Genomic DNA, 27,395 nt, shown 5'->3' on the forward strand with positions numbered 1-27,395 from the left:
AACCCAACCACTTCAAGACTCACTAGAATCTTCCCTCAGTGGTCTCCAAGACAATTGCTTCCTAAAGACAAACAGATTTATTCATGCCTGTCTGCAAGTCCTCCTCTAAAAACTTCTGAGCCTACTGGAAACTGCAAATTAATTTGGAAGGAGTAGAGGCCTCAGCTGTAATGTTCCTGAACATGAACTGCTAGGAAAGCAGTTCAGATTAGTATCTACGCAGCATGAATGGCTGCGGTTAGAGTTCAGTGGTTATCTCTCCTTCACCCCATAAATGACAAAGCAACGTGCATGTTCTGGACTGCTAGGCAGCACGCATGAAGTTTGGAACTACTCATTACACCCACTAGCAGTAAAGAAACAAGAGGGAGACATCAGAGTACTGAAAGATGACAAAAAAGTCGAGGAATATCAGAGGGACATGAAAACAGAGATATTTCAGGGTATAAATCAAAGAAACTAGGAGAGTGGGGACACAGCTCTGCTGCAGTAAAGATACAGCCAGAGTAGAACAAGTCCACATAGATTTGGATTTCATTTGCTCCAATACTCACAGACAATTTCTTAGGCTGGCATACTTGCATTCAGCTTGTGAGTATCTGATCAACACCACTAATTCTAAAGCTGCAGTCTTACAAGAGACAAATCAGCAGGGTCAGAAAGAGTAATTAGCAGCGGACTGACTGGAATAATCTGTTGTAGCCTTTATATTACACTCAGGAGAGTGGAGAGAAAGCACAATGTTAATTGAAGTGTTTAATGTTTTTGCCCCCCTCCCACAGGCAGACAAAAAAAGTCTACAGGATTTGAAAAATGGTCATATGTCCTTGATCGAAAAAAAAAACCCTCAGACATCTAGTACAGCGTTCTAGATGGCTGCCATTAGTAATGTATCATGCCAACTGATCTACTTGTTGTTATAGCTAGATATTTATTTAAACATTTTAACACATTGGCATCATACTCTGAATACGATTAGTCTAGCATTTACGTGATAAAACCAACTATTTCATTTAACAGAAACTATGTGAAATAGCACTGTCTGTTGTACTGAAACTACTAAGAAATTGAGTCTTCCTTTTGGCATGTTTTTTTTCTTTAAAAACTCAAAAAGCAAGAGAGAACTAAAAGTTCATGTTACCTGTGTTGCTCATGTAGCGATTCTACTTTGGTAAGAAAATCCTTGTTCTGCTCTGGTATAAAGTTGTAATTTGACAGATACCCTGAATGATGTACTGAAGCATTATAGTCTCCAAGTTGTGCTGTTAGGAAACAAGAAACACACAAAGTTTTCATAGTTAATTATTATTTAGAAGGAATTCCTTCTCCTCATTGAAACACGTACACACATGGGGAGACGCAGGAATTACGAATTATTTCCCAACAGACAAGCAGTGTTGAACACAGGGAACTGTATGACATTAGTGAAGAAAGATTTTTATCAAGATATGCTTACCATAACTATAATCTCAGTCACTGAATGACTCAGTACTTTATTTAGTTACTTATATAGCCCCACTTCTGCATCACAAGCTGTAACACCACCAGACAGGCATTACATGCCACATCGGCACAGACGTGCATACTGTAACATTAGAGGAAAGCAAATTGCTTCAGTAAGAGACAGCAAATGAAATCATTTTGATATACATTTACATTTACCTCTCTACAACTACCTGAAAGGAGGTTGTAGTGAGGTGGGTGTTGGTCTCTTCTCCCAAGTAGCTAGCGATAGGACAAGAGGAAATGGGCTTAAGCTGCGCCAGGGGAGGTTTAGACTGGAAATTAGGAAAAATTTCTTTACGGAAAGGGTGGTCAGGCATTGGAACAGGCTGCCCAGAGAGGTGGTGGAGTCACCATCCCTGGAGGCGTTTAAAAAACGGGTAGATGTGGCACTTCGGGATATGGTTTAGTCTGGTCTACCCTTGATTAGTCTAGAGTGGGCTTGGTAGTGTAGGTTAATGGTTGGACTGGATGATCTTAAAGGTCTTTTCCAACCTAGATGATTCTATGATTCTATGATTCTATGATTCTACTTGCCTATAACATATTAGAAGTATTCCACAAGATCTGTCACTTAGAAAACATCTACTCTTTACACTATTAAGTAAAAATTGTTCAAACTACCAACTGTGGCTCTATCCTGACAATTCAATTGTTAGTTTTGCCTCAGCTGAAGATGAGTTACTTAAGAATGCATGAGAAATAACTGCTGAGATACACATAACATTACCAAGCTGCTACCAAAAGTAAACATATGTTTATAGCCAAATAAACTAAAAGAAAAAAGAGAAGTTCCCTAAAACTTTATCCCTTCAAAAATGATCCTAGTTAGTAGATATTTTTAAATAGTTACTAGACAAAGCTAATTCTTATCCATAGTTGGTGGTACATCTGAAAAGATATGAACATATAAATGACAACAAGTTTATAGGCTCGGTCTATGCAAGTTTTCTTTGAAAGCTAGGTCAGCATAAGTTTACATCCTGGAAAACATACACAAACCTTTTACTTGTTATAAACATGTAAGGTTTGGGGCAGCAGGGAGGTTGCTTCTAATAAAGTACTTGCCTGTTTGCCACAAATTTACATAGTTTCAATTAATTAAGCAGTAATTCAAACGCCATATTTCATGAAAGAAATCTGTGTTTTCATGAAATAGTTGAAGAGATTAAACTCCCAGAATGATGGTATGTTTAAACAAATCACTAGAACCTGTACTAATCTGCTTTTTCCCTAAGCATCATGAAGTAGTTATTCTAAAGCATTAAAACTTCCCAGAAGTTATTTGTATGACTTGTAAATTAACACAAAAGAAAGTACTCGTATAGACTGCAAACAACTCAACTTAGAAAGCCCCTCAACTAAATCAAAGTTAAAGAGCATACTTTCAGGAACAATACTATTACCATTATTTTCCAGGAAACACAAAGTATAAAAGTGATTTAAATGATCCAGGTTGGGGGTAGGGGGGGAAGTTGTGGACTTCAGAAATAACTTACAGCTACAGCAACTATGGAGTATCTGTAATGTGGGGATAACTAATATTTGCCACTTACATATTCAAAAAGCATGATTTCTATGGCCTGGAAGACAGAACCACTGTGATACAAAACAATTCCCATGCAAATGTGGTCAGAAGCTAATATAGTCACACAACTGATTGTCAGCATCAAGGTAAATATTTAAATAAAGAAGAAAGTGGAATGATAAACAGTAAGTAATTTATTTTGAATGCAGATGTTCCTGCAATGCTTACCCCTTTCTTTTTAAAGGCAGCCTGAATTTTAAATTAGTTAGCAAAATGGCTGGCCAAAGACTAAATATTTACCTTTAGAACCAAAGCACATATTTGAACACTTCTGTCAAATGATATATCTCTGAAGAACAAATTAAAAAAACCAAGATAGACAATCTAGAAGTATAACAAGAAACTGAAATAATTTTTAGGAATATCTATATATTAACAAAAGTCCAAGTCTCTGCCAAGACTAAGGCTAAGGCAGTAACAATAAAAACAAAAAACAAAACCCTTTTGAACAAAGTAGGTATGTTAATAACAGTGTAAAAATAAAACACACAGTTTCACAGATGACAGTAGTTGATTGAAGACTTTTTCCTTTATTAGCCATTAACATAACCCATCTTTTCTATGAAACACAGTCAACATTTTTAAGGTTCATTGCAGCTAGCTTGAATTACATTCCTGTCAATGGGAAGAGACCAGGTTGCCAGGAATAAGACAATGTAATTGTCCACTTCAATTTTATTTGCATTAGGTAAAAATATTTTTTACTGTAGTTTTACCTTCTCTAAAGAGGGCAACTGCTGTTCCTTCATGCATTATGAGGTAGAGTCTTCTTGCTCATCTTCCAAATATGGAGGTTACTCTGGTCTTTTTTCCTCTTCCTCCTAGCTACCTGAGGTCATGTCGACAAGGGGAGCAGTTTAGAGTACTACTTGCTTCTCCAACTCCCCAGCCAACTGTCACAGTTGAAGAGAAACTATAAATGCTGATTAGTAGACATCTTGGAAGACTAAATGATCTTGTGCAGGGTTTAATTATCCAAGTAGAAAAAAAAGTTAGGGCATATCAAGACCTCAGTAAGAAGAAAAAACTATGAGATTTCTACCTCTACTGGATTTCTCCAGATGAGAGCAGAGGGGCAGGAAATATTAAAGACCTATTTCTAATACAAGTTTCTCCTGACATAGCTTCTGCTTTGATCACATAAGCCAGCAGATACTGACTCAATGAGGATAAAGTTACAGTTAAAAAAAAAAAGACCATATTTTTACTATTTTCCATTCTAGCCAACTGTTGCTCTTTAATTCATTATAACTGGGAAAGAATATAGAGCAAAATGAATGACAATGGAACCAAGGGGTTAAAAAAAAATCAGTTATTTGAATATCAGATTCTTGTGTTTGAGTTCTATATCTAATATGAAAGGCTTTAAAGAAGGGAACATGATGGACCATTCATTTAGAAGGCCATATTCAATAAAAAGAGGACATTTATTTTATAACTCTGAGTAAAAGAATAGTGCAATAGCCAAGCAGCCACAGAATAATTTTCCATGGATGAAGTCCCATGTTGACCTACCAAAACAGTAGCTGTATAAGCTCTCAATACAGTAAGAATTTATAAATGCTTAAAAAGCAAATTAAAATCTTGATATCATATATGTTTACACAGGATATGAACTGCCTATGCCTTACTGAAGCCTAAACAAGCCATCTGTTCTTCAGACTGTAAAAAGAATTATTTTAGCTAGAACAATGCGGTGGGTATGTATTTTTGTCTCTCTCCTGGCAGCAGAAGACTTTTGTGCAGGAAGGCAAAAGAAAAGGACTAATTAAAATGACAAAAAATTTACACATTGTTATAATATTGAGATACAGAGGAAGGGAAGACCACGAACAAGTGTATTTATGCAGCACTGATAGATTTCAGTAGGAATTCTATGGGTACACATTCACCTTCCCTAGAAAGAGAAGCTTGAGTACCAGATATATTGCTGTATTAAGGAAAAAAAAGGAAAAAAATAAGAAAAAAGAAAAAAGAAAAGAGAGCTTTATAGAGGGAAGATCTGACACATATGGAAGCAAAAAAAAGCCATTGATGCCAACAACTCTTACGGTAATTCCTGAGGTTTCTTCCAAGAAACCATTGGTCAGTTGGCTTATATATTAGGGTAAGGAAGCACTGATCTCATTTCTGTCTTCCACTACCCAAAAGGGAGAGCGCAAGAAAGACAAAGCCAGACTCTTCTTTGAGTCGCAAACCAAAAGGATGATAGACAACAAAAATTTCAGTATTGAAAACGCAAAACTGAACTGCAAAGGCCCTGAGCAACCTGATATGACTTTGAAGAAGCCTCTTCCAAGCTAAACTTGCCTGTGGTTCTTACTTACATGAAGTTATTTTTGACATACAAGCTTTCTGCTACACAACCAATATAATTATTTGTTTGGTTCCCATTTTGGAAATTAATTTTGTTGTTGTTTTTGAGTGCTAACAGTACCAAAATACCATCATTTCAATCTGGCCCAATTTCCAAAGGCAGCCCCAGAAAACATAACAGTAGAAAAGATAAGCCTTTAGCTTTGTATAACTTAAAGGGTGACCGATTTCTGCTTCCTATCTATGTGATAGCCTTCAAGGTATAGAAGACACGATGGTCTCCAATTCTACAGAGTTTGTTTGTAAACAATAATAAAATAATTTGCATACAAAGTAATAGCACCAAAACCTATTTCTGCCTATGGACATTCCAAGTAACTACAGATGTCAGAAGGCAAATGTATGAACAGCTCATTGGCTAAGCATGATGGGAAATCAGTTATAGATAATATGGACAATTTGGTCCAAAGGAATGCCTACAAAAGCTAGTCCTTGAAAACAGGTTTAACATCAACTTTCTAAAGACCTGAGAAGTGTACCAGAAAAAAATCAAGTAGTTTCACACTGAATTCATAACTTTTTGCAGGGTTGAATATTTTAGGTGACATGAATAAAGCACAAAAGTGAACTGAGCTACCTGGTTTTAAAAGAGGATAATTACATAAGCAGATCAGGTTCCCAATGGAACAGAAAATAACCAAACAATGGGACAAGTCTAGCAGACAAGTTATATAACTAATTTAACTTTTATCAAGGAGTAAAAATCCTCAGGTATAAAATTGCAATACAGGATTAAAATATAGTTAGGGTCACATGACGGGCCTCCAAATTAGGACAGCAATAATAACTGACATGCTGAGGTGAGACCGAAATATAATATTAAAGGCTAATGATAAATTTATCTTCATATGAACACTGAGGTACAAAAAGAAGAGATACTTCCCAATCTGTACAGTTCAATCAGTTCAGACATTTTTAAGTGATCGCTTCTTGGCACAAATAGAGAACAGAAGAAAGATGATGCACTGCATACCATACACTAAAGCAGTTACTGTTTCTCAACAGTAACTACAAAGTATTCAGGTATGAAAATGCTTCTGGAATCAGAAAATGATCTACTGCAGCAGAATTCAGTTTCAAAGAACGAACATTAAAATGTAGACACGAGAGAGAGACTAAAAAGGAGCACTGAAGTGAGAAAAACCCATATAGATGTAGAGATTAAAGACACCATTGTTGAAAATGGTTATCAGAGAGAGTCTCCAAAAAGGACCAAAACCCTCATAAGTGGATGCTGAGAGAAGGAAAGGTGTTTCAACAAGCAGAACCTGTATCCAAATAAGGATTAGAGCATGAACTCTAACCCACTCAACCACTGAGTAAGTAAGCGTGATGTCCCTGCTGGACAAGTAGAACTAGCTATCATGTGGATAAAAAACTAACCTGTTTTGTAAAAGGAAATAATGCTTCACACTCAAAAGCCCATAAAAAAAGGTTCAATCTAGAGAGGATTGCAAATAGCTGCTTATGACCACTTATGACAGCTGGTCACTTTGTGGTAAGACAGAATGAGAAATTAGCCATTGGTAAGAACAAAGGAACATTTGTAGAAAAAAATGCCAACTATACATATACAGTGGTGGTCTCCAAGTTATCTATTACCACCCCAGAACGAAAAATGAGTCAGTCATTGTAATAACTTTTATTAAAAACAAAAAAAAAAATTAAAATCAGCAGCTCAAAACTCAGCCACAGTTAAACGACAAAAAGGAAGAAACAAATTAGAAAATACAAGTTATACTGAGTTGCTTTTTCTGCATCTAAAACACAACATGTACTTCAGAAACCATACATTAACAATCAGAAAAACTATTGAGAAAAGCAAAGCATAATCCAAAGTACAAAGAGTATTCACTTTGAAAAAGTATGGGGATAAAAGACTTAATGTTTTGGGAGAACTGACAACTGTTCCCTTAAGAGGTTTTGCATCTTAAAACTACTCTGATCTTCTATCATGTATGTTGTCTCTCAGCATTCACCACTACTCACTATCATGAGCATAATACTGTACTACATGGACCTTGACCTTGGGTAACTGTTCTTTTTTTTTAAGTTATGTTACACAAAAATATTTAATACGTTCAGCCTCCTTGAAATACAGAAGGATAGCACTAAGTCTACAAGGTACTGTAGAAAGTCACCTTCTTCAGCCACTGCACTGGCCAATATCCCGATCCGGGGTTCTCCACTCCAGAGATTACAGCATTGTAAATTGTTTTGAAGTGTTACAGATTAAAAAATTATTTGTGGCATAGTGGAACACCACCAAACAAACAATACTTGAAGTAATGACCTCCTGAAGTGGCCTCTGTATTGCCTAACACAACTGTAAAATATAATTCAGGGAAAGCAGTCCAAAACAGCTGGAGAGCTGCTGTACATAAGCTATCAGGACAGTGTTAGAAGAGCTGCTGTACAAAGAGATGCTCGCAAGCTCAAGAGCCGCAATCTAGACCACAGTGAACCATGTGGAAGAAAAGGGACATGTATTTCAATTAATCTCTTCAAGCAGATTCTTGTATTGGGAGTTTCATCACCATCACACAGGTAACACTCTGGTACTGCTGATGACAAGCACTGTAAGACATGACGAAAGGTACCTGTAACCGAACAGCATTGCTGCAGGCTTCAGAAGAACAGGTGGGACATGCACACAATCCTCAGACTACCCAACACATCTGGTAAACAATTTCAAACACTGGAAATTCAGGTCAAAGTTCTCTTTGTTCATCCAGTCTGATTTTGATTCTGAGGTGTAAGGGCTACAGAGGCCCTGGAGAGTAGTGGGAACCTGACTGACCTCTGAGCAAATCTCTCTGCTTACATGTCATCCTTCTGAGCACTATTTCACTTCAAAAAAGCATAGGCAGGGAGCACACACAGAGGAAGATCCCCAAATGCTAGCTACGAAAAGAGGCAGGTCTCTGTAAATTAGGAAGTCTGAGGTTTCAGTGTAATTTCTGTAAAAAGAGAGGGGCAAAATGAAGGCAAGTTAGAAGAGTCAGGCCAGAAGAAAGTTGGCGGGCGAATTACATGGTGCGGCTCTCACTGTGAAGCTGCTGGTGGTGTTCCTCTAAATCTTACAGCCCACCACCTCCTCTGGGATCTCAGCCTTCTGGCATTCCTGAAATTCTAACAAACACTTGTGCCTAGTTCCTGAGGGACTTGCACACTAAGCTCAGCTTTGCTCGAATCCTCACCCTTGCCAGCCTTCCTTTTCTTAGAAAAGGTTAAAACGCATTTGAATCCCAAGCAACCAGTCAAAACCTTCCTGAACAAACTCCCAAAGATAGATAGCAGCGTGCTAGACAAACCTCCTGGTTCTCGATGCAGAGTTGAGAGGGGGACAATATCACAGGGGGTAACAGAAAGACCCGAATCATAATGAATCACTGAACAACCGACGCTCAGAAAAAAGAAAGCTTAGAAGTATTCATAACATCTTTTGTTGGCTTTGTTGCTGTGCTTTAGATTCAAGTCCCAACCCAGCAAAGGGTTTATGCACATAAGAGCATATTCCCACCAAACCCATGGGACTTCTTACATACCAATACTTAGTCATTTAAATACTGTTCTGGAAATGGGAACTTACTACACAAAGTGATAGAAAACAAGTGGTGCTAAAATCAGTTTTGTGACATTTTAAATAAAAAGTGACATACACAGTGCCTAGGTCCCGTATTTAATTTTATAGACTGTACAACATTCCCATTTTACATTAGTAAAAAACAAGATGTATGATTTATCTTAGATTGTTTTTTCAGTACAAGAGCATCATTCAGACTTAACGATTTCAAAATTATTTGAAATGCACCTTAGTAAGTTCTCCTTAAAGAAGGATTTCAAAATCCACTGATCATTTCTGTCACAAAGCGCATTTACTGATAAACTAACAATTTATTCTTCAAGTGTCTGAACTGTATTCGTAATCAAGCTTAGTCACATGCTATTTAGACACAGTATTCACACCCAGTTGTATTCCCCTGTAACTTAGCACCACCAGACAACACAGGGTGTGCCACAACGGTGCAGAGTAACACGTCAGAGCTTTATTTCAGAACTGCAGTGCTGAACCCAAACACCTGCGCAAAGGGCAATACAGAGAAGCAGCAGTTCAGCAGCAGAGCAGATATCACCACCAACTGTGCCTTTGCAAAACTCAGACAAAGCCTGTGAAGGTCAACCATACAACTGCCATATGTGAAAACTATAGTTAAAAAGCAAGAGCAGAAATACCAAACAGAATCATTTAGGTTGGAAAAGACCTTTAAGAGCATCCAGTCCAACCATTAACCTAACATTACCAAGTCCACCACATCAGACTTCATGCACAATGAAAGACATCTGCCTCAGCCCTCCCGCCAGTGACAACTGCTCCACCTTTTAAATAAATAACCATAAGGTTGTCAGACAACAATGATTGCCCCTTCTGCATACAAGGGAAGTCACAGAAGGAGAGAGCCACCTGAAAACCACCAAGAAGTGGCAGTAATAAGAAACAGCTCACACAGAACGAATCCATGGCAACTTCAAACAACGGCTTTTTAATAAGCAGATACCTCATATCCAAGAACTTTAACTCTCCTTAGTGCAATTAGAAATTGAAACACACGAAAGAAAACTATTTCAAACAATTTGACAAGAGTCCTAGCAAACATGACTAGATAAGGAGACCTACACACTCAGATTTCAGGTCTTTCCTATGCCATCACATTTAGGTAAATGGCAACGACCTGGTAGCAAAACGAAAATCTTTTTTCTTTTTTTTCTTTAAGGGAATATGCCTTTCTACTAAATGTTTCATTCTTTGCCAGTGCAGAGAATAAATATAGGTATCACACAAACAGTAACAGAAAGGCCATCAGCTAGCAAAAAAAAAAGTTTTTTTTTCTAAATAAAAAAAATTAAAAAAACCTGGTAATAATAGCACTATCGTGAGTTAAGAAAACCAGGAAAATAGCTGTATGGGAAATTCCAGAATCCACCAGGAAAGAGAAAGATTAAGACACACTAGCACCCTTTCACAATCTTCACTGACCTTCTGTTGCTCTCCTTTAGTACAAATAACTGCATTAGTAGGTATCCAAAGCACTAAAAAGGGAACGGTCATAAAACTGAAGGGAAAACTTTTGGAATTACTTTGGGATTTGGGGTACACTACCTGCAGCATAATTAGTTTTAAAAATCATGTTAAGCCTGACTTTGTCATAAAATACTTTCATTCTTCAGTGTACCTTTACATTTTTGTGCTTTAGCACGATCGGGTTTAGCAACACCACATTTAGCAATCCTAAAAGTTCAGAGTTTTTCAGCCTTCAAGTGCCCTACTGCGCCCCAGGGATACAGGAGCAGGGACGCATTTCCTTTGGCAACAAAACTGGGACTCCCGCCTACTATGGAAAATTTGTTCTGGTTTCAACCATTCTTACTAAGCTTGAATGTGGTTAAAGTTCCATTTAATAAAAGGGCACAACATATGATATACTTAAACATAAAAGTGAATGTTTCATAGCCACTTGGGATTTTCATAGATACCAACAGTTCATCACTTCCTCCTTTGAAAAACATATTTTGATTGTTTACCTTGGTCCTTATTTCAAGCACAAATTACCTCAATCATTTCTATGGACCTTGCTAGCCTTTCCATAAAGAAATGGGATAAATATACATCAGCCAAAAAATTACACAACTATTCTAGTATGCTTTCCCCTGACAATCATTTTTACAAATATACAAACTCCACTAAACCCTCAACCTGTTTTTTGTTTAATGAGACAGGTCTTCCTCCAGCTGCTTTTCACTATCTGTTTAGGATGCCTGTAAGGCGTAGGATCAGGCTCCATTTTGGTTTTCCTACAGAAGATATTTTTCTAATACCACCCTTAGAATTTCTTTTTGCCAGCTGCAGGCAGAGGAGAATGATAGAAGTTCTTGTACATAGAGTCACCTTAAATGTATTGCAAAGTGTCAGACAGTTTTACGTATCTAACAAATCAAATTCCCTGAAAAAACATTACGTAAGAACACTGGAGTTTCTTAATCATGAGTTTACCTTTCCCTTAACTGTTCTCAGGATGATCTCTTATTTCCCTGAAATGCTTTCCCATAGCTATTGTAACACACATAAGTTTCATTACTTTGTTTCCAATGACAATGAAAGAAACTTTTCCTTATTTTTCCATGCGGAACAGCAGAGAAGATAGTCAAATACATTTATTAACAAAATAACGATTTGTTACTACTTACATTGTACTGCATACGATGCCAGGACAACAGCAGAATTAATGGGGCATGACAACCTGGAAAGAGGGGAAAATATTTTTATTCAGACATAGACTGTATAAATGTATTGTTAACAAAGTCTCTGCAATTAGTTCAGTATGGGAAGATTCATTTATCTGCAAAGAGCATCTGATTTTTATCTTACAAAGTTTGATTGTCAAAGCACGGTAGGACTGGACATTAAAATTTAGTTGCTGTGTAACAGCTTCTTAAGCAAATGGAAGTAACTAGTCCTAAAAGGACATGCTCATATTCTTGCTGGATGCTTATTCGGGAAAGCAAAAGGAGAAGGGATTTTTATGGGTCTCTGCACATTATTTTAATAGCTGCAGCTGGTGTATTTAAAACTAGACACAAACACTAAAATTAGCCAAATGCCAAGCACAAAGACAGCTCTGATCTCATGACCAAAACCGACCCCATAGAAGAAAAAAGCTAACACCTAAAGGCAATTTACATTTGGCAGCAAATACTCAGACCACCTTTTTCCTCCATTTTTAAAATGTACAAACACACAGGAATCTCAGGCAAAGGAACAACTGGGTATACACCCACCATATAGGGAATATAACCCTGAAATCACGAGAAATGATAGCATGAACTGCCCTTTGCTACCCCCTCCTGATTACTGCACTAGACAGCAGGTCCTCACGTTTGGAATAACGTGCCTGGCACACCATGCCTTGCATAAAGATCTCTCAGGTTGACATTGTACCTGCAGACACACAGCATCTCCTATAGCTCGTTCACAACAGGCTTCTAAATTGTTCTTAATAAGTGAGCTATGTGAAAATTTGTAACATTTCCTAGCCATTTGATTTTCCTTTAAAGCAATATTTCACAAGGTACATTTTTATAGCAATGATACCCTCAGAAAAAGGCTTTTTTGGGGTTGTGGGGTTTTTTTCCCTTAAATTTTATTTTAAAAAGAATTGTAGAGAAATTGAAGATCCCTCTTATTACCTTCCTTCCACAATATCAGTCTTCAATTGCAGGAAGAATAAGTGCCTAGAAAATTTTTTTTTAAAACAAACAAATAAACATACATTTATTTTCACATTTAAAAGGTATGGTTTAAATGGCTACATGCATTAGAATAATTTTGTATAGTTTTCCAGGAAATCTAATAATCAGATGAATAAAGCTTAGTGGCATTTACAGCTATGCAATCATAACACCCACTCACTCTCACAACAGTTTTAAAGATCTTTGGCAGCCTGTACTACAACTCTAGGACCACAGTATTGATGCCACAGCAAACACTACAAGAACCAAACCATGGCAGAACCGGGCTCTCTTTCTACCAGGAATACTCATCTTGGATGTTACTTTAAAAAAAAAAAAAAACACAACAAAAAAAACCCTACCCAACAAAAACCCCCACCACAGAAAAACCCCATCAAAAAACAACAACAAAAAAAACACCACACCAAAAAACAACCCTAAACTGTGATAGTCTATCTTGGAACCACTCCATGGAAGATGAGACATTTCTCAAGTAGCATACGCTGACAAAAACACACTTCAACAATTCTCCAAGGGCAGTTCAGTCTTGCTTTTATTAGTGTGACAATGTTACTTTATAGTGATACTGGAGAGTTGCAATGTGAAAAACCATAAAGAACAGATCTTTGAATAATTTCAGTTTAAAACTGCAGAACAGCCTACAACTGCATGATTAGCAAATACCAAAACAAGTCAATAGCTAAGTTTTCTACAAGAAATATCATTTAACATGCTGTACTACTTATATTCTCAAGTCACCAAAATTAACAATGAAAATTTTACAATAATGTTACAAAAATGCCAGATTAATGGCTGCCTGTGAATTCTAAATTCCAAATCATGTGCACTGAATAAAACAAGCAGTTAAAGCCTTGTGACAAATTAATTGAAAATTGCTTATAATTCATGTACCCCACCACCCCAAAAACTCAGAGATGGGTAAAAAAAAGAAAATTGTAAAAGGTCTACTATGAACTGAAGCGTTACGGATATCTGCATGTTACAAGTAATGGGCAAACTAGAAAACCAGAACAATTATCTGTTCTTCCTGAAACAAAATAAACCCCACCCTCCCACACCCTTGGCACTAAATCTAATACACGTGTTCAAAACTGACTCAGTGTTGATACAAAACTTCTAACATGGACTTAGGGCATGCAGACAGCTTAATCATTGAATTTCCCTATTTTTCATTCATTGCATCCGATTAAGGAATCGGAAAAGGAGAAAAAATGCAACAGGCAAGTACTTCAAGTGACAAAGGGCTCAAAACAAAAAGGAATCCAAAGTGCAAATAAACCAACTGCCATCTTTGTACTAGCTTATTCTCTGGCTGTATTTTGGAGTTGTAGGCTGTGTATAGACAAAACCATTCATTATGAGCATCACATCAAGCTGCCAATTCCAAACACATTTAGTACATAAAGTTATACAAAGTTATCTACCTAATAAGCATAGTTTGCCAAGCTGTGGAGATGAGAAAGAAGGGTTTTACACATTCTTAGTTCATGGAAGTAAACATCAAACAGAAGTTACCTGGTTTGTTCTTGCTGAAGTGTGTTAGGATCAGGTATAAAAAACCTTACACGAAAACGAAGAGTGCAGGGAAAACCTCCTGCAATATTTTAGAAGAGCAAATCAATTTTTTGTTCAGAAAAAGAAAGAGCCCAATGTTTTTATTTCTATATTTATAGAAAAATTACATGAACCACCACATAGAAATCTCATGTGTTTTTCCCCATAAAACTAAAAGAAACCACAAGAAGTCTCTCTTGATCCAACACCAACTATGAGAAGAAAATACTCTCAAATATGGTGATGCTTTCATTTAAAGTACTTTGTATATGCTACTTTACATAAAAGGCATTAGTTATCCTTGCCTCATAGGTATTAGAAGAGAAAAAAGCAGCAAACATATTTGAAGCGTCTCAATTGGGATAATGCTCAATTCAATCTTACATACAAATAAAAGAAATTAACAGAAGTTCACCATGTTAGTTTCATGTATTTTTATTTCAATTCATACACAATCTATACCATACGGTAGAAATAAGAGAGCTGAAAAACATAGCTCATTTCACAGCACAAATTGAGACAGTGTCACTCAGTCCTCCTAAGCTGCTGTCTGGCAGGGTCACACTGGCCATGCTGTGCTTCTTGGTAAGCATTCGGTGTTACTCAAAGCTGTTTATAAACATGACATTCTAGAACACCACATGCACTTGGAAGTGTGTAGTGTTGGTTTTTTGTTTGGTTGGTTTTTAATAAAAACAAGCATAACATTATTTTTTTTCTTCTACTTGAGAAAAGAAACTGCCAGAACATACACATGAAACTGGCTCCACTTCCCTTGATCAAAACCTCTCCTCTATCTTCCCTATGAGGAGGAATTTACTGGCACCATGATATGACTACTGCTTTCACGGCCATGATGTCCAACACCTTTCAGAAGCCAGATTTAGATGCTAATACAGCATCAAAGTTAGTGACCTACAAGGTCTTATTAGCCCTCAGGTAGCAGTAAGAGATGTAGAAAGCTCTGCTGAAAAGACTGGCAGAGGTTAAGACTTGCTGTTAAAGAAAATCTACCATCTGGACACATTAATTTACAAGAACTGTATTTATTCTAATCATAAGGACACAAAAAAGCAGGACTACACAGTTACAATCAAGATATTAAAAAACAAGTCTTACCTTTTAACTGCTTTCTAATAGGTTTGTTTGGTTCAAGCCATCGCTGTGAAATGAAAAACTATTAGATGGATTAAAAATATTTACAAATAAATACTGTTTATTTATGTGTATGTGCATGTATATGTGTGTATACCTACATGTGTATATATACATATACATATATACATGTATACACATGTAGGTATACACACATATACATGCACACACATTTATTATTTACTATACTTACAGGTGAATCTACTGAAGTTTCATTTTGCTGTAAACCAAAATATTCCTTTTCCATCACACCCAGCTGGTTATAGGTCATATCCAACAAAATCTGTCCAGTGTCTTGTTTCTGAAAACAAGAAAACTTTAGAAGTGAAACTCTGCAACACTTACACATTTTAAGATACATTTTTTTTTAAACAAATTTACTTCAGTTAATTGTAACTCATGAATAAAAATAGCTGCTAATTCATTGGTTCAAAGTTTCTCATTTATTCTGATAGAGGTACCTTTTTTTTTTTTTAAAGGGGCTTTCTTTTCAAAATACATTAGGCATGTGAAATCTTATAATATGAATTGACTTGAACTCAAGTCCTTGAGGTCAGTCCAGCAATTTAATTTCAAGCAGACAACCTCTTCCTTGACCACAGTCTTTAGGAGCAATGATATTCTCCAGAGCTGTAGCCTGCAAGGATGGCTTACAGCCACACAGGGCTGCTCTGGCCCCTGCTGTCACCACCAAAGCAGCACGCTCCCTTTCCATGTCAGCTGTCAAAAAGCAAAGTTAGTATACACTAGGATGGGGAAAAAGAAGTAGGAAGATGCTGTACTCCAGCCATAAGATCCTGTACTTCAGCCTGAACTCCGACCTGCCCCTCAGCCTCCACATGCTCAAGATGCCATTCAGCCACCCCACTTTCTGCCTAGATGTCCCTCAAGACGGGTATCACAGAAGAACTGGTGCAACAGGGAATTACACAGGCAGCAGAGATCCAGAGCATATGCATGGTATAATTTTCCCAAACAAGTATCTCCATGCCATGGCATTGTGGAGAGCAGATTAACCAATTTCTGCAAAAGAACACTGTGAACCAATTCTATTAAAAAAACCCAACCACCAAAAGAAACAAACAAAAACCCCTCAACAAGATTGCAGTCCTAAATATGCTAATATGTAATAAATAGTTTGCAAAGCTGTATAGCATTTCAGGTCTAGATTTTTATACACAAGATTGCTGGACAGAACAAAATCAGGCCAGTTAGGATCTTGCCTATTCAAAAAATGATAGCAAACTAATTTTTCATATGATCTTCCAAATCTCACTCTTAAAAGCAGAAATAAACTGCACACATGCAAAAAAAAAGTTTTTACCAGACAAAAATTATTTAGACTGCATAAGACAAACAAGCACTTTGCTCTGAAACAAATTTCTTAAAATTTAAGTTCTGATTTAATTAAGTTTTGATTTTTTAAACAAATTTCTTAACTTCTTAAACAGTCTCTTGAAACAAAGGACTTAATGCGTAAGCATGATAATGACCTCATTTTTGTGGATGTGTATTCAATTCTCTTTGAATACTGTATTCGATTCTCTTTGTTTAGACTTGTTTATTATACAACACTCAAGCCCCGTTCAGAAGACAGATTTATCTCTTTTTTTTTTTTAAACAGGGTACCACACTGTAGTAATTGAGTGTTTTAAATAGTAACATATTTCATAGTCTTCCCTTATCACATAAAAGCATTCTTCCTATTTAAAAGATGGGAAAAGAACAATGATTCAAGCAAAAGACACCCACTTGGCTACCTTATTTTGGAGGACAAGTCACATGAAGAAAACAACGTAGGCAACACTTGACTGTCTTATGTCTGAGACTGCCCTTTCCCCTCCAACAGTCTCCCATCTTGTTTAACTTCCACAGCAAACAGTTGAGGTCTCGCAATAAATGCAAGTCCACTCAGGCCTGTAAGCCTGTGCGGCCATCAGAAGCAGCAGCTCTGTCCCCTCCTTCTTCCCCAGCTGCACACTCCTACTCCCCTCCTTATGAACAGGCTACTGTTCCTTGGGATATTCAAGCCACAGCACTGATCAAACCCCATTTGTTTCTGAAATAGCATAGACCTAGATCCAGCTTAGAAACTGAAACCTCGGTGTCAGGTGAAGACTACATGACCAAGCATTCCTTGTCACACACAGCCACGGTGCCGTGCATCTGTCAGGCAATTCTGTCCAGCACCATCAGTGAGGTGGGCTCCGCTACGCAGACTGAGATTTGCTATCAGAGATTATCCATATATGTACACAAGAGGGCCCTATGAAAACAGCAGATGCCCCCTTAACCCTCTGAAATAATAGGCATTTCCTGACTTGAAGATGTTCATCTTTAGCACCGCCTTACTATACATACCATATTCATTTCCCCAGGGTTGTGTTTTTATGAGCAGAATGTTTAAAAAACTTTCAAGTGACATCACATGACAACTGCACAACTCAGAGTCATAATTGCACATCTATGGCACATACTTCTGACACGAGCTAAATGAGCAATTGCAGTTATATTGCGAGCAAAACCAGTAATTACAGGGGATGAGACATACACTTTATTGAAAGAAAGTGTTCGGGCATCTGAAGTTTCATTACAAATGGGGCAGGAGAAGACCACAGAGGGCAGATTCTTCTCCTCATTTTCTCTCTGAATTTCAACACTTCTGACTCCTTTCAGTCTCCTTTCTTTGCAACAGCATTATCTCCCATAAATCTCCTAATCCCTTCTCATTTGTCATGCTTCTGGTCCTTCATTCCAATTCAGATGCCCCTACCTTCTCTCTCCCCACCCTCTCACAATTGCACTCCTCCTTCTGCCCCCGGCACACATGAATTGCTAAGCCTTCTCACTGCTTCCCTGTGACAACAAGCAAGCTCCCTGCTACAATATTCTTGCTCAGCAGTCACAGTTCTCTGCAGTGTTCCCATGGGTGTCCCAACCCTAAACCCAGCTGCTCAGCCAGTACTAGTCTCCTCCACCTACATACCTACTATTTCCTTCTCTTCCTCCTCTCCACATTTCCTATCAAAAGCAATTTCCAACACCACTTTTCTGTGGCTCCAGTTCTTGCTCACTGGTATTAAAAGCACAAAGTTTCTTCCACAGTGCCTAGATCCACTCCAGAAACCTAAGCTAAGTACAAAATGTCATTTTAAACTGTTCAAATCATCTTCAGTTGTTGAAATTCCGCCAAAGTTGTAGGTTTTTGTTGTTTTTCCTCAAAAATTTATATTTACTCAGCTTTGGCTTTGTTTTAAGAAACACCTGAATTATTTTTCAGCCTATATACCTCAAAATAGTTACCACACAGCTCACGCTGCACAATCCTCAATCTATTTTGCACATAAATAGTTTTGAGATCTAGGTGTAAAGTGAGGCAGGCTAAGCATGTCACATCACTGCTTTTGAATTTTGACATCCATTCCAATACAGTCCATAGCCACAGTGTACTCTAACACTACAATGTGTCAAGTGCTTTACACCACATTGTGTTTTCACTCCCCTCTGCCATAAGAAGAGGGTAAAACAACATGAACACCGCTCAGCTAAACTGGGCATTAGAACCAAGTTCTCCTTAACCCTGTCAACCATTACAGCAAGTAGTTAAGACATTCCTAATAAAGCTCTTGCCTTTCAACAATGAGGCAAAAAAGTTATGCACTTTCCACACTAGACTATCCTGTTACAATGACACAAGCTCTTAAGATAATCTTAAGAATTTTAAAGTTTTTTCTACCAAAAAGGAACATTCCCAAGAGGTTTGCTTGTTTCCACCCTGAAATAATTTCCATTTATTTCATCTTCCTGACATCTACCAATCCTTATTCTGAACTGTTAAAAGCTTTGCATCAACCACCTCATAACCACACACCATTCACCTCCTTTAAATCTGCCTTGAACTATATTTCACCTTACGTTGGATAGACCAAAAGTTAATATTTAAAGCAGTCATAACTAACACCTATTACATTCTGCCTGTGCCACAACAATTTCCTGCTATATTTAGGGAATTCAGATTAGTCAAGTTTAATTTCTAGTAAGCTACATGATTTTTGAAGAGAAAGAACACCTTCATTGTTTTTAATGTCAAGTACTGCCTAGAAGCTGGGGTGAACAAGACCCACTGTCCCAAGAACTGCATAAACATAACTGAAGACCGTTAGTTCTTTGGAGTGGAGGCGTAAATATGCGAGTAATCCTTTTCAGCTTGTTAACTTCTCCAAGGTAAGTGGTACAAAGTGACACCTTAAGAGGACAGTGCAACATACAGCACATCTCTGTCCCTCCCCTCTGCAACAGCTTTGCCCTCACTTTCTGGCAATGATAACCTCACAGTTAAGCACCACCTAAGCTTTTGCAAATTCAGTCGCACTTCAGACACAATACCCATTGCCCCCTCATGTGCTGTTCGAGGTCATCCTTTCCTAATTTAGCCTCTAACAGTCATCCAGATTCAGACAGCCTGTGTCCTTTGGTCCCAATATGCCTATGAGCTTGAACAAAGTGCTACACTTCCTTTTAATTTCCACACTAATTTTACACACAGCTAATTTATTTGCTCTTCTGCTAACTGTCCTTTTCTCTTTCTGGATTTTATTTACTCACCTGATGCTCTTCTTCAGAGCATGCAAGATTTTGTTTAGCTAGAATAAACAGAACAGCCTCTTCTTTCCTTAGGTCCAGACTTTTGCAGAACTCCCTAGTTGTACTTTCTATGCCTACCTGCCTGGAACTTCCCTCTTTTGTCTGCAAGTAGCCAGGATCCACACGTGACATTCCCCAGAGGATGGCCTCGATGCCAAGACTAACACTGCTAATACTTCTTTGACATTGGCTGAAGATTCCTGCCTGGTGCATAACAGCACTCACCTTTTTCAGAACAAAAACACATGAACAGCTCAGCCTGCAAACTACCCGTGTTCTCCTCCTCTATTGTCTGCAACTGAAAATTGAGCTTAAACCCCACCCCCCCAAAAAACCACCTTTACCTCATCTTATGAAAGCTATTAGTTTACATTACTGATTTCCCTCACTGTGATTGCTCCTTGTTCAAGATAACTTATCTACCTCTTATTCCTGTATCTTTTTTATTGTTGATAATGCCTCAAACCTTACATTTTTGATTTACTGAAAAAGATTCAATAGCAACATGTTAATGAAATTTGACAGTCAAGAACTCTATTAATGTCCTTGCACTGTTTCACATTTCCTTTTCAGCAAGATCTACTGCCACCTCTTGAGCCAACTCCCTGCCCATCCCATAACTCTTCTGGATTCCATACGCTCCAGCTCAGTGTTTTCCTATATAAAGGTCATACAAAATATTTATCCAAGCCCACAGAGTTTTGACCCACTGCACTTCCTCTGCCTCAAAAATGATTTAAAACAAACATATACATGAGGTTAGTCATTCCAATTCTAACTTTGGAAAAATCTCCCCTCCACTAATTCTTTCCTTCAGCATTTATTATGAAGTCAGATCCCACAAAGGGCTAAGACTAACAAGCCTGCTGTAGGTCAGATCACTTTCTCACTGTCCTCAAAGGCATCATCAAATTTCATACTGCCTTACTGTTTTCCAGTCATAGAGTATACTGATCTGCCTCAATATTAAACTAAATATTTGTTGTCAGTCCAAAACTTCATACAGCAGTTCTTTCAATCTGTGTCCCTGCATGTTAGCACTAAACAGTCTTGTATTATCAAACAGTATCAAATAGGAACTCTTAATGACAAAGGTCCAACAATTCTGCATAACTGCATTTTACTATGAGCGGTTTAAAATTATAAAACTCACACCCACAATCAAAAAGAACCTTTGAGACTTGTATCTCTGCCCATTATTTTAAACATACCTATAGTAATTGGTGGTGTTAATTATAACCATCAAGTTCCTTCTCAAATACTGGAAGAAGGAGGTTAATTAAGATGGTAGGGAAGGAAAGACATTCCTTACTATTTGAATTTCAAGTCATGCAGCTTCTCATTATTACTGCCTAATCATTTCATTTCTAGAAAGAAACCCGAGTACTAAAAGCCAACTAGTCTAAAAGCAAAATCACAGGTACTAAGACATAAGCATCCACTAAGAAAGATAATGCAATACAGAAATGATCTGACACTGTAAATTTTAATCCTTCACCAAAGTCAATTTACTGGAAATTGAGAGGCATACTTCCCAAATGGTCATTCCTGGGAAATGAGTCAAAGCAGAGCAATAATGGAAAATTCCTACATGTTTATACCAAAAGTTGCAAATAAACTTGCATTATTGCTCAATAGACACCTATTAAACACACCCAAACATGGTATGTGAGCACATTCTGTATATGTTAGAATGACAACTAACATTGTTCCCCATGTGGAAAGCTTACGTATTATAGCCTTAGAAAGACAGAGGTAACATCAGAGACAGAAGTGAATTAACCTTATCATAAAATTCAAACACCCAAAATTTTTGGGGAGGCTTCAAGAAAACCTGGATATAATTAAAATCAAGTGCAACACTCCATACCAAGAGCAGCCAAGCCTTTGTCTCAAATGTATTTTTGAAAGAACATTTCCAACTCTTAGCTTACATGCACCTTCTATTCTTTGCCTGGACTTTGGACATGTTCCATCTGAATACTGAAACACATAATGGGGGAAAGACAAGAAAGGCCATTTCAGCCTTGTAGATCTATTTGAACTGTAAGCAATGTAGTGGAATGTGTGTGTCTGTACTCCCATGTGAACTTTCTTGATAATGATGACCTAAGAACAGCGTATACCACAAGTTATACTGATTAACTCTTTGTGGTACCATCAATACAAATTTCAGATTCAGCAAAACTGTAGCATAAATGCTTTTAAATAAAAACAATGAAGAAAAAAAGCCTATTACTTTACTACTCTGCCAAAGCCAAAAATCCAGGAGAAAAATGGCACTGCTCTCTTGAAATTAAGTCTTATTTACAGTCGGTCAGGCTACTGATATTCTTTAGGATAAGCTCTTAATAAGAACAAATTTGCAGGAATCAAATTATGCAGCTATCTTCAGGTTTCTCAGTAGGTAGAAAGTCCCTCAGGTTATTTCCATAAGCAAAATCCACCTTCTTTCTTTGCCCAGTTTTAGCATATTTGGTTTTCACTCACAGTGCTACAGATACAACCACTGGGCAAAGAACGTACCATCTAGCAGAATGATAAAGAGACCTATAGCTATAATCTTCAGAGTTGCAGTTTGGTAACAAAGTTTGATGAAAATCAGCTGTGTGGGCTGTATAAAGATCCTGTTGCTACAGAATGAAAAGAAAGTCATATCTCTATTCTCACTGTTCTCCAAAAGGTTCAGTGTTTGCAGACACCATGAATGTTATACCATCATTTTAAAGACATCACTTAGTACTAGTTCAAAATACGTAAGCTGTTCTTTTCAGTGTGTTGATAGCTTGTAAATTTAGACTATTTAATCTATCATGTTTGTATTAAATTTAAATCCACCTCAAATTTACTAGTCTTGAGCATCTGTGCAGTGCCAACAATATATAAGAAATGACAACTTAGGAATATCTATTTGCTTAAACTCAAAGCAAATTTCTCTTGAGTTTCTTCTTACCCTTGATGTTTCATTTCTTTGACGTTATTTTTCTCTATAATCCCCCTATGCCTTTAAAAGAAAGAAATCCTCTTGCAGTAAGAATTCTGCATTCAGATAGCTGCTACATGACAAAGCAGTGCTCAGTGTTTTCCAGACTGATGTCATTAGAATGGAAGGACTCTGATTCCATTTGTGATACTGAGTGGATGAAGGCCAAGCTTTGAGCATTCTGCTTTTCCCCATTCACTTTCCACTATTTGTGGTAGAAAAGTATAATCCCATCTACGAACATAAAGCATACTTATGTATACATGCATATTAGCCTAATATTAGTTCAAAGTATAACATATATCCAAACCTAGAGCTTTTATAAATCACAACCAGGTACCACTAGCCCACAAACATACAACCCTGAAAAATTCCCAACCTTAATTTTCCACTAATACATTGAAGTTCTTTAAAAGGAGAAAACATTGTACCCTATGCTCTAAAAGAGGTGATCCTGTTCAGTTCCAATTCTCCAAACTCAGACAGGAGAGAAAAATTCAACAGATTTCAGCAATAACAGTAAAAGCTGAGAAAGTAAAAAACCCAGAAAACATATTTAAAACATTCACAGACACAGTATGTCTTTTTATTCATGTATCTTGTATCTACATCTAGTCATTTCAGAAAGCACCTTCATTTTAATAATGTATTACTACATTATTAAATACATCTTTTTTACTTTGTCTTATGGATAATCATACCATGGCATATGGATATTTAATTTCTTAAAAATATAGAATTATCCATTGACCTGGCATCCAGAAATGAATAAAGTATGGAGCAAAATCAGATCTATAAATCAATGTCTTGATAGGAGAAAAAATTTTTCTAAAACAACACAGAAAGACTTCACTAGTGGGGAAAATCTGTTCAGAGCAAAACTTATTTTCCTTCAATACGTGCCTAGCCGATTCCCAGACTGACCACAGACCTGAGTTACTCTTTGCTCACAGACATAAAACTGAATGATGTTGGCAATTAAAATAAAAACACAGACACATTCAGGCACAAACTTCGCAAAGCTGAGCTTTTCTGTTAACGTAAGCAGAACTCTGATACAAACTTTCCGCAGCTAGCTTCAAACCTGTTTGAGAACTGGGCCTTGCAACACAACGAGAGAGGGGCAAAGCCTGTTCTTAGGCAGACATCAAGGTTAGATAATCAGGAAGGGCCATCCTGGCAGATAAGCGCAGGCTCCCCCAGAACTGGTACAAAAGCTCAGTAGTCGAGGAACATAAATCTTCTGGTAAACCTCTTCCTTGCGTTAGGCCATAAAATAGTGGGGTACCCATGCTCCCCGCTTCTTTTCAATAAAGTAATAACAGGTCCTGCATTACCCCGACAGCAGTTCAGTATTAGCACTGCTGTAAGGGAGGCCCTTCCGATTCCTGCATGAAGGAGGTAGCCAGGAGGGATACCCTGGGGGTACACTGAAGGCAGGGAGAGAAATCAGCTGGGTCCCGAGTTTCAAAACGGTTCCCATTTATCATATTGCACTCACTGCTTAAAGGATGAAATGAGAAGCACAAAGTTCACTTGTACAGTGCTAGACCTAAGGCCGAGCACTAAATCTAAAGCTGCATAAACACTTGTATACAAGGAAGAATATACTACTATGCACGGATTTCAAAAAGTTTTAAATTTCTCATTTTTCAAAGGTCCTTGTGCAGGAAGGGAGGGCAATTATGCTAGCTCATTGACAGACAAGGCAATTCTACAGGGCATGCTGGAGACAAACAATGGAAATTGTATACTGATGTGTTGCTCTTTCTCTTATATACCTACTTGTCCTTGTACCCCACTCCCCAATGCTAGCTACTTCATATATATACACACATATATATGTACATAAATATACATATGTGTATAGTATATAAAATATATACTAAAATATGAGACTAATCCTGTATATATTAGAATGAAAATAATCTGTTTACCTATCAAAGTATTTCTATTTCAATAAATACCCAGACAAAGTTCAAAAATAAAATCAGTCTGCAAAGAGAACTGTGATTATACTTAGGAAAATACAGTTTTCAGGTGAAGTTTTGAATCTCCTATAAGAAAGTACTGTATAGTCTAGGATATTCAACAACTCAGCTTCCTCAGCAAAATGCTTCTTCTCAAATAGGGTAAACGGGATAAAACAAGGATCATATGCACAAATTCACATGATTATACTTAAATTAATCCACAGTTTTTCTGCATGGTCAGATAATTCTACTGAAAATTGAGGAGTGAAGGCATTTCCCTTGTTTTCATTTAAAAATGAATTAACACTTTTAATCAGTACTGAAGGTTATAAACCAAAATGTTTACAGAATAAAACACAGTAAAAATGTAGAGCACGAACCTCCATTAATCCCCTTTCCCTCCCCGCTCCCAGATAAAAGAGACTACATTGAAGTACAAAAGAATGAACAGAACTGTCCTACCAAGCCATGATGTCTTCACTATTTACATCACCTTTGCATTTCAGAAAACATGTACTGACATCACTACAGGATTTTACAAGGCCTCCCTCCTTTTCGCACTACCAGTCCTTTGATGGGATAAAAGGAGGAGCACATCCAAGTTTGGGAGTCCCCTTTAAATATGAATTACCTATTCATAACTGATAATGATCACCAGATACATATCTTCATGGTTCCCATATCATACAGAAGACCTTTTTCCAGATACAATCTGCATGCCAAGATTTTATGACATTTCAGGTGGTTGACTTTAAAGAAAATTAAAATAGCACTTTATAAATCCATTTCATAACCAGTAATTCTGCAGTTTGTAATGGCAAAGCTACACCTTCAACATCTTTTGGAAATCCCGTGCCTCAAGGTCCCACATTTGATCTTCAGCTTTCAAACAAACTTCTATACTTTTAAAAAAAAGTAGTTCTCCAAACTTACGTTGACTTTGAAGCTTTGTACTGAGCCATCCAAAAAGTGGACGTTACAGATTATCTCTGATCGGGTTTTCTCTTTTGGTAGTTCTGATGCTCGTATGTTATTTATCCTCCCACCTAAGGCTCGTAAACGGGAGTTCATAACTATTGCTGAATAACCTACAAAACAAAAATTATGTTTAATAACAGTTCTTATAATTCATTATGTCATCTGTGTTTCTTCAGAGAAACCCACATCATCATGAAGGTCTCATTACACCCCAAATACCTATAGTAACAAATGCTTCTTATATAAAAGTATAAGTTGTAAAATTAGCACATTGTAAAACAGAACATAAATGCATATATAGAGGGGCTTCCATATTCTACATGTACCCAGCTTAACAGAATCACAGGTAACCCCTGCTATGTGTACTTAGGTTAGGTATGGGCCATTGCCTTAGTTTAAATCAGTAAAAAACCCAAACACCTACTATAAAGCAGGAAGGCAATGTCAAGACAAGTCTTTAATCATTTGTAACTAAATAAATCCCTCACCCCTTTATAGATTTCCTACACATTTCTATATTTACTATACAAGTTTCACTATAATAAAACAATTCTGTTTACTCCCAACTGACAAAACAGTCTTGAGTTAATGCAGATCACATTCAATTCAGGAAACATTTGTTTCAGGAATATATATACAAACACCATATGTAAGGCAACCAGAATTAACATTAAAAGCATGTCAATATTTTACAGCCTAACATACATAAATTCATGAAGCCAGAATTTGCATCCAAGAAGAATGTAAAAAAAAAAAAAAAAAAAAAAAAAAAGGAAGTTGTTTTGTTTGAGTTCGGTTTTTTCTTTTTTGGAAAAATCTTCATGAACACGAAAACTCTGAAAAGAGTTTTCACAAATGAAAAAAAAAACCAAAAACCAACACCAACCAAACCCCAACAACAAAAACCCCCACCAAACAGAAAAAAGCCATTCATTGAAATAAGGGATGAATTAAATACAGTCAAGCCTGTAAACATTTCAGGCCTCTCTTCACTGGATCAGTTTACCAATTAACATCACAGCATATAAAGCCAGTTGGCAAGCGAAGCAGAGGATAGTTTTCCAGGTTAATTACCATACCAATTACCAAATCATACCTCACTTACTAGAGGCTAGCTACAAAGAGACTTGCATAATATGAGTGTTTCCCAGACAGCTGGCCAAGTTAGACAGGAGCAACGCCAGGACTATTTTGCAACCTCCCCTTATTTGTGTATCTGCCTTAAAACATAGGCTGTCTTGTCTTTCAAGCAGCTAAAGAAACTGAACAATTTAGAATAAAATCACTTACAATTCTGAAACATCATATCTACTCACACATCACTACAAAAAGC

General features: G+C 37.2%; 1 protein-coding gene across 2 annotated transcripts in view; it reads right to left on the bottom strand.

The window, feature by feature from the left end:
• Positions 1 to 26,155, bottom strand: part of PTPN3 (protein tyrosine phosphatase non-receptor type 3) — a 97,159-nt gene extending 71,004 nt beyond the window's left edge. For both annotated transcript variants that reach the window (XM_075704849.1, XM_075704848.1), the window contains exons 1-7: positions 26,018 to 26,155; positions 15,678 to 15,785; positions 15,449 to 15,491; positions 14,291 to 14,369; positions 12,713 to 12,757; positions 11,714 to 11,766; positions 1,142 to 1,262 (exon numbers count right to left, since the gene is read on the bottom strand). In XM_075704849.1, the coding sequence (XP_075560964.1) occupies positions 1,142 to 1,262; positions 11,714 to 11,766; positions 12,713 to 12,757; positions 14,291 to 14,369; positions 15,449 to 15,491; positions 15,678 to 15,785; positions 26,018 to 26,155 (587 nt within the window). The remainder of the gene's footprint in view (positions 1 to 1,141; positions 1,263 to 11,713; positions 11,767 to 12,712; positions 12,758 to 14,290; positions 14,370 to 15,448; positions 15,492 to 15,677; positions 15,786 to 26,017) is intronic.
• Between the last annotated feature and the right edge of the window lie 1,240 nt (positions 26,156 to 27,395).

This window comes from Pelecanus crispus, chromosome 2, assembly GCF_030463565.1.
Source record: "Pelecanus crispus isolate bPelCri1 chromosome 2, bPelCri1.pri, whole genome shotgun sequence".
NCBI lineage: Eukaryota > Metazoa > Chordata > Aves > Pelecaniformes > Pelecanidae > Pelecanus > Pelecanus crispus.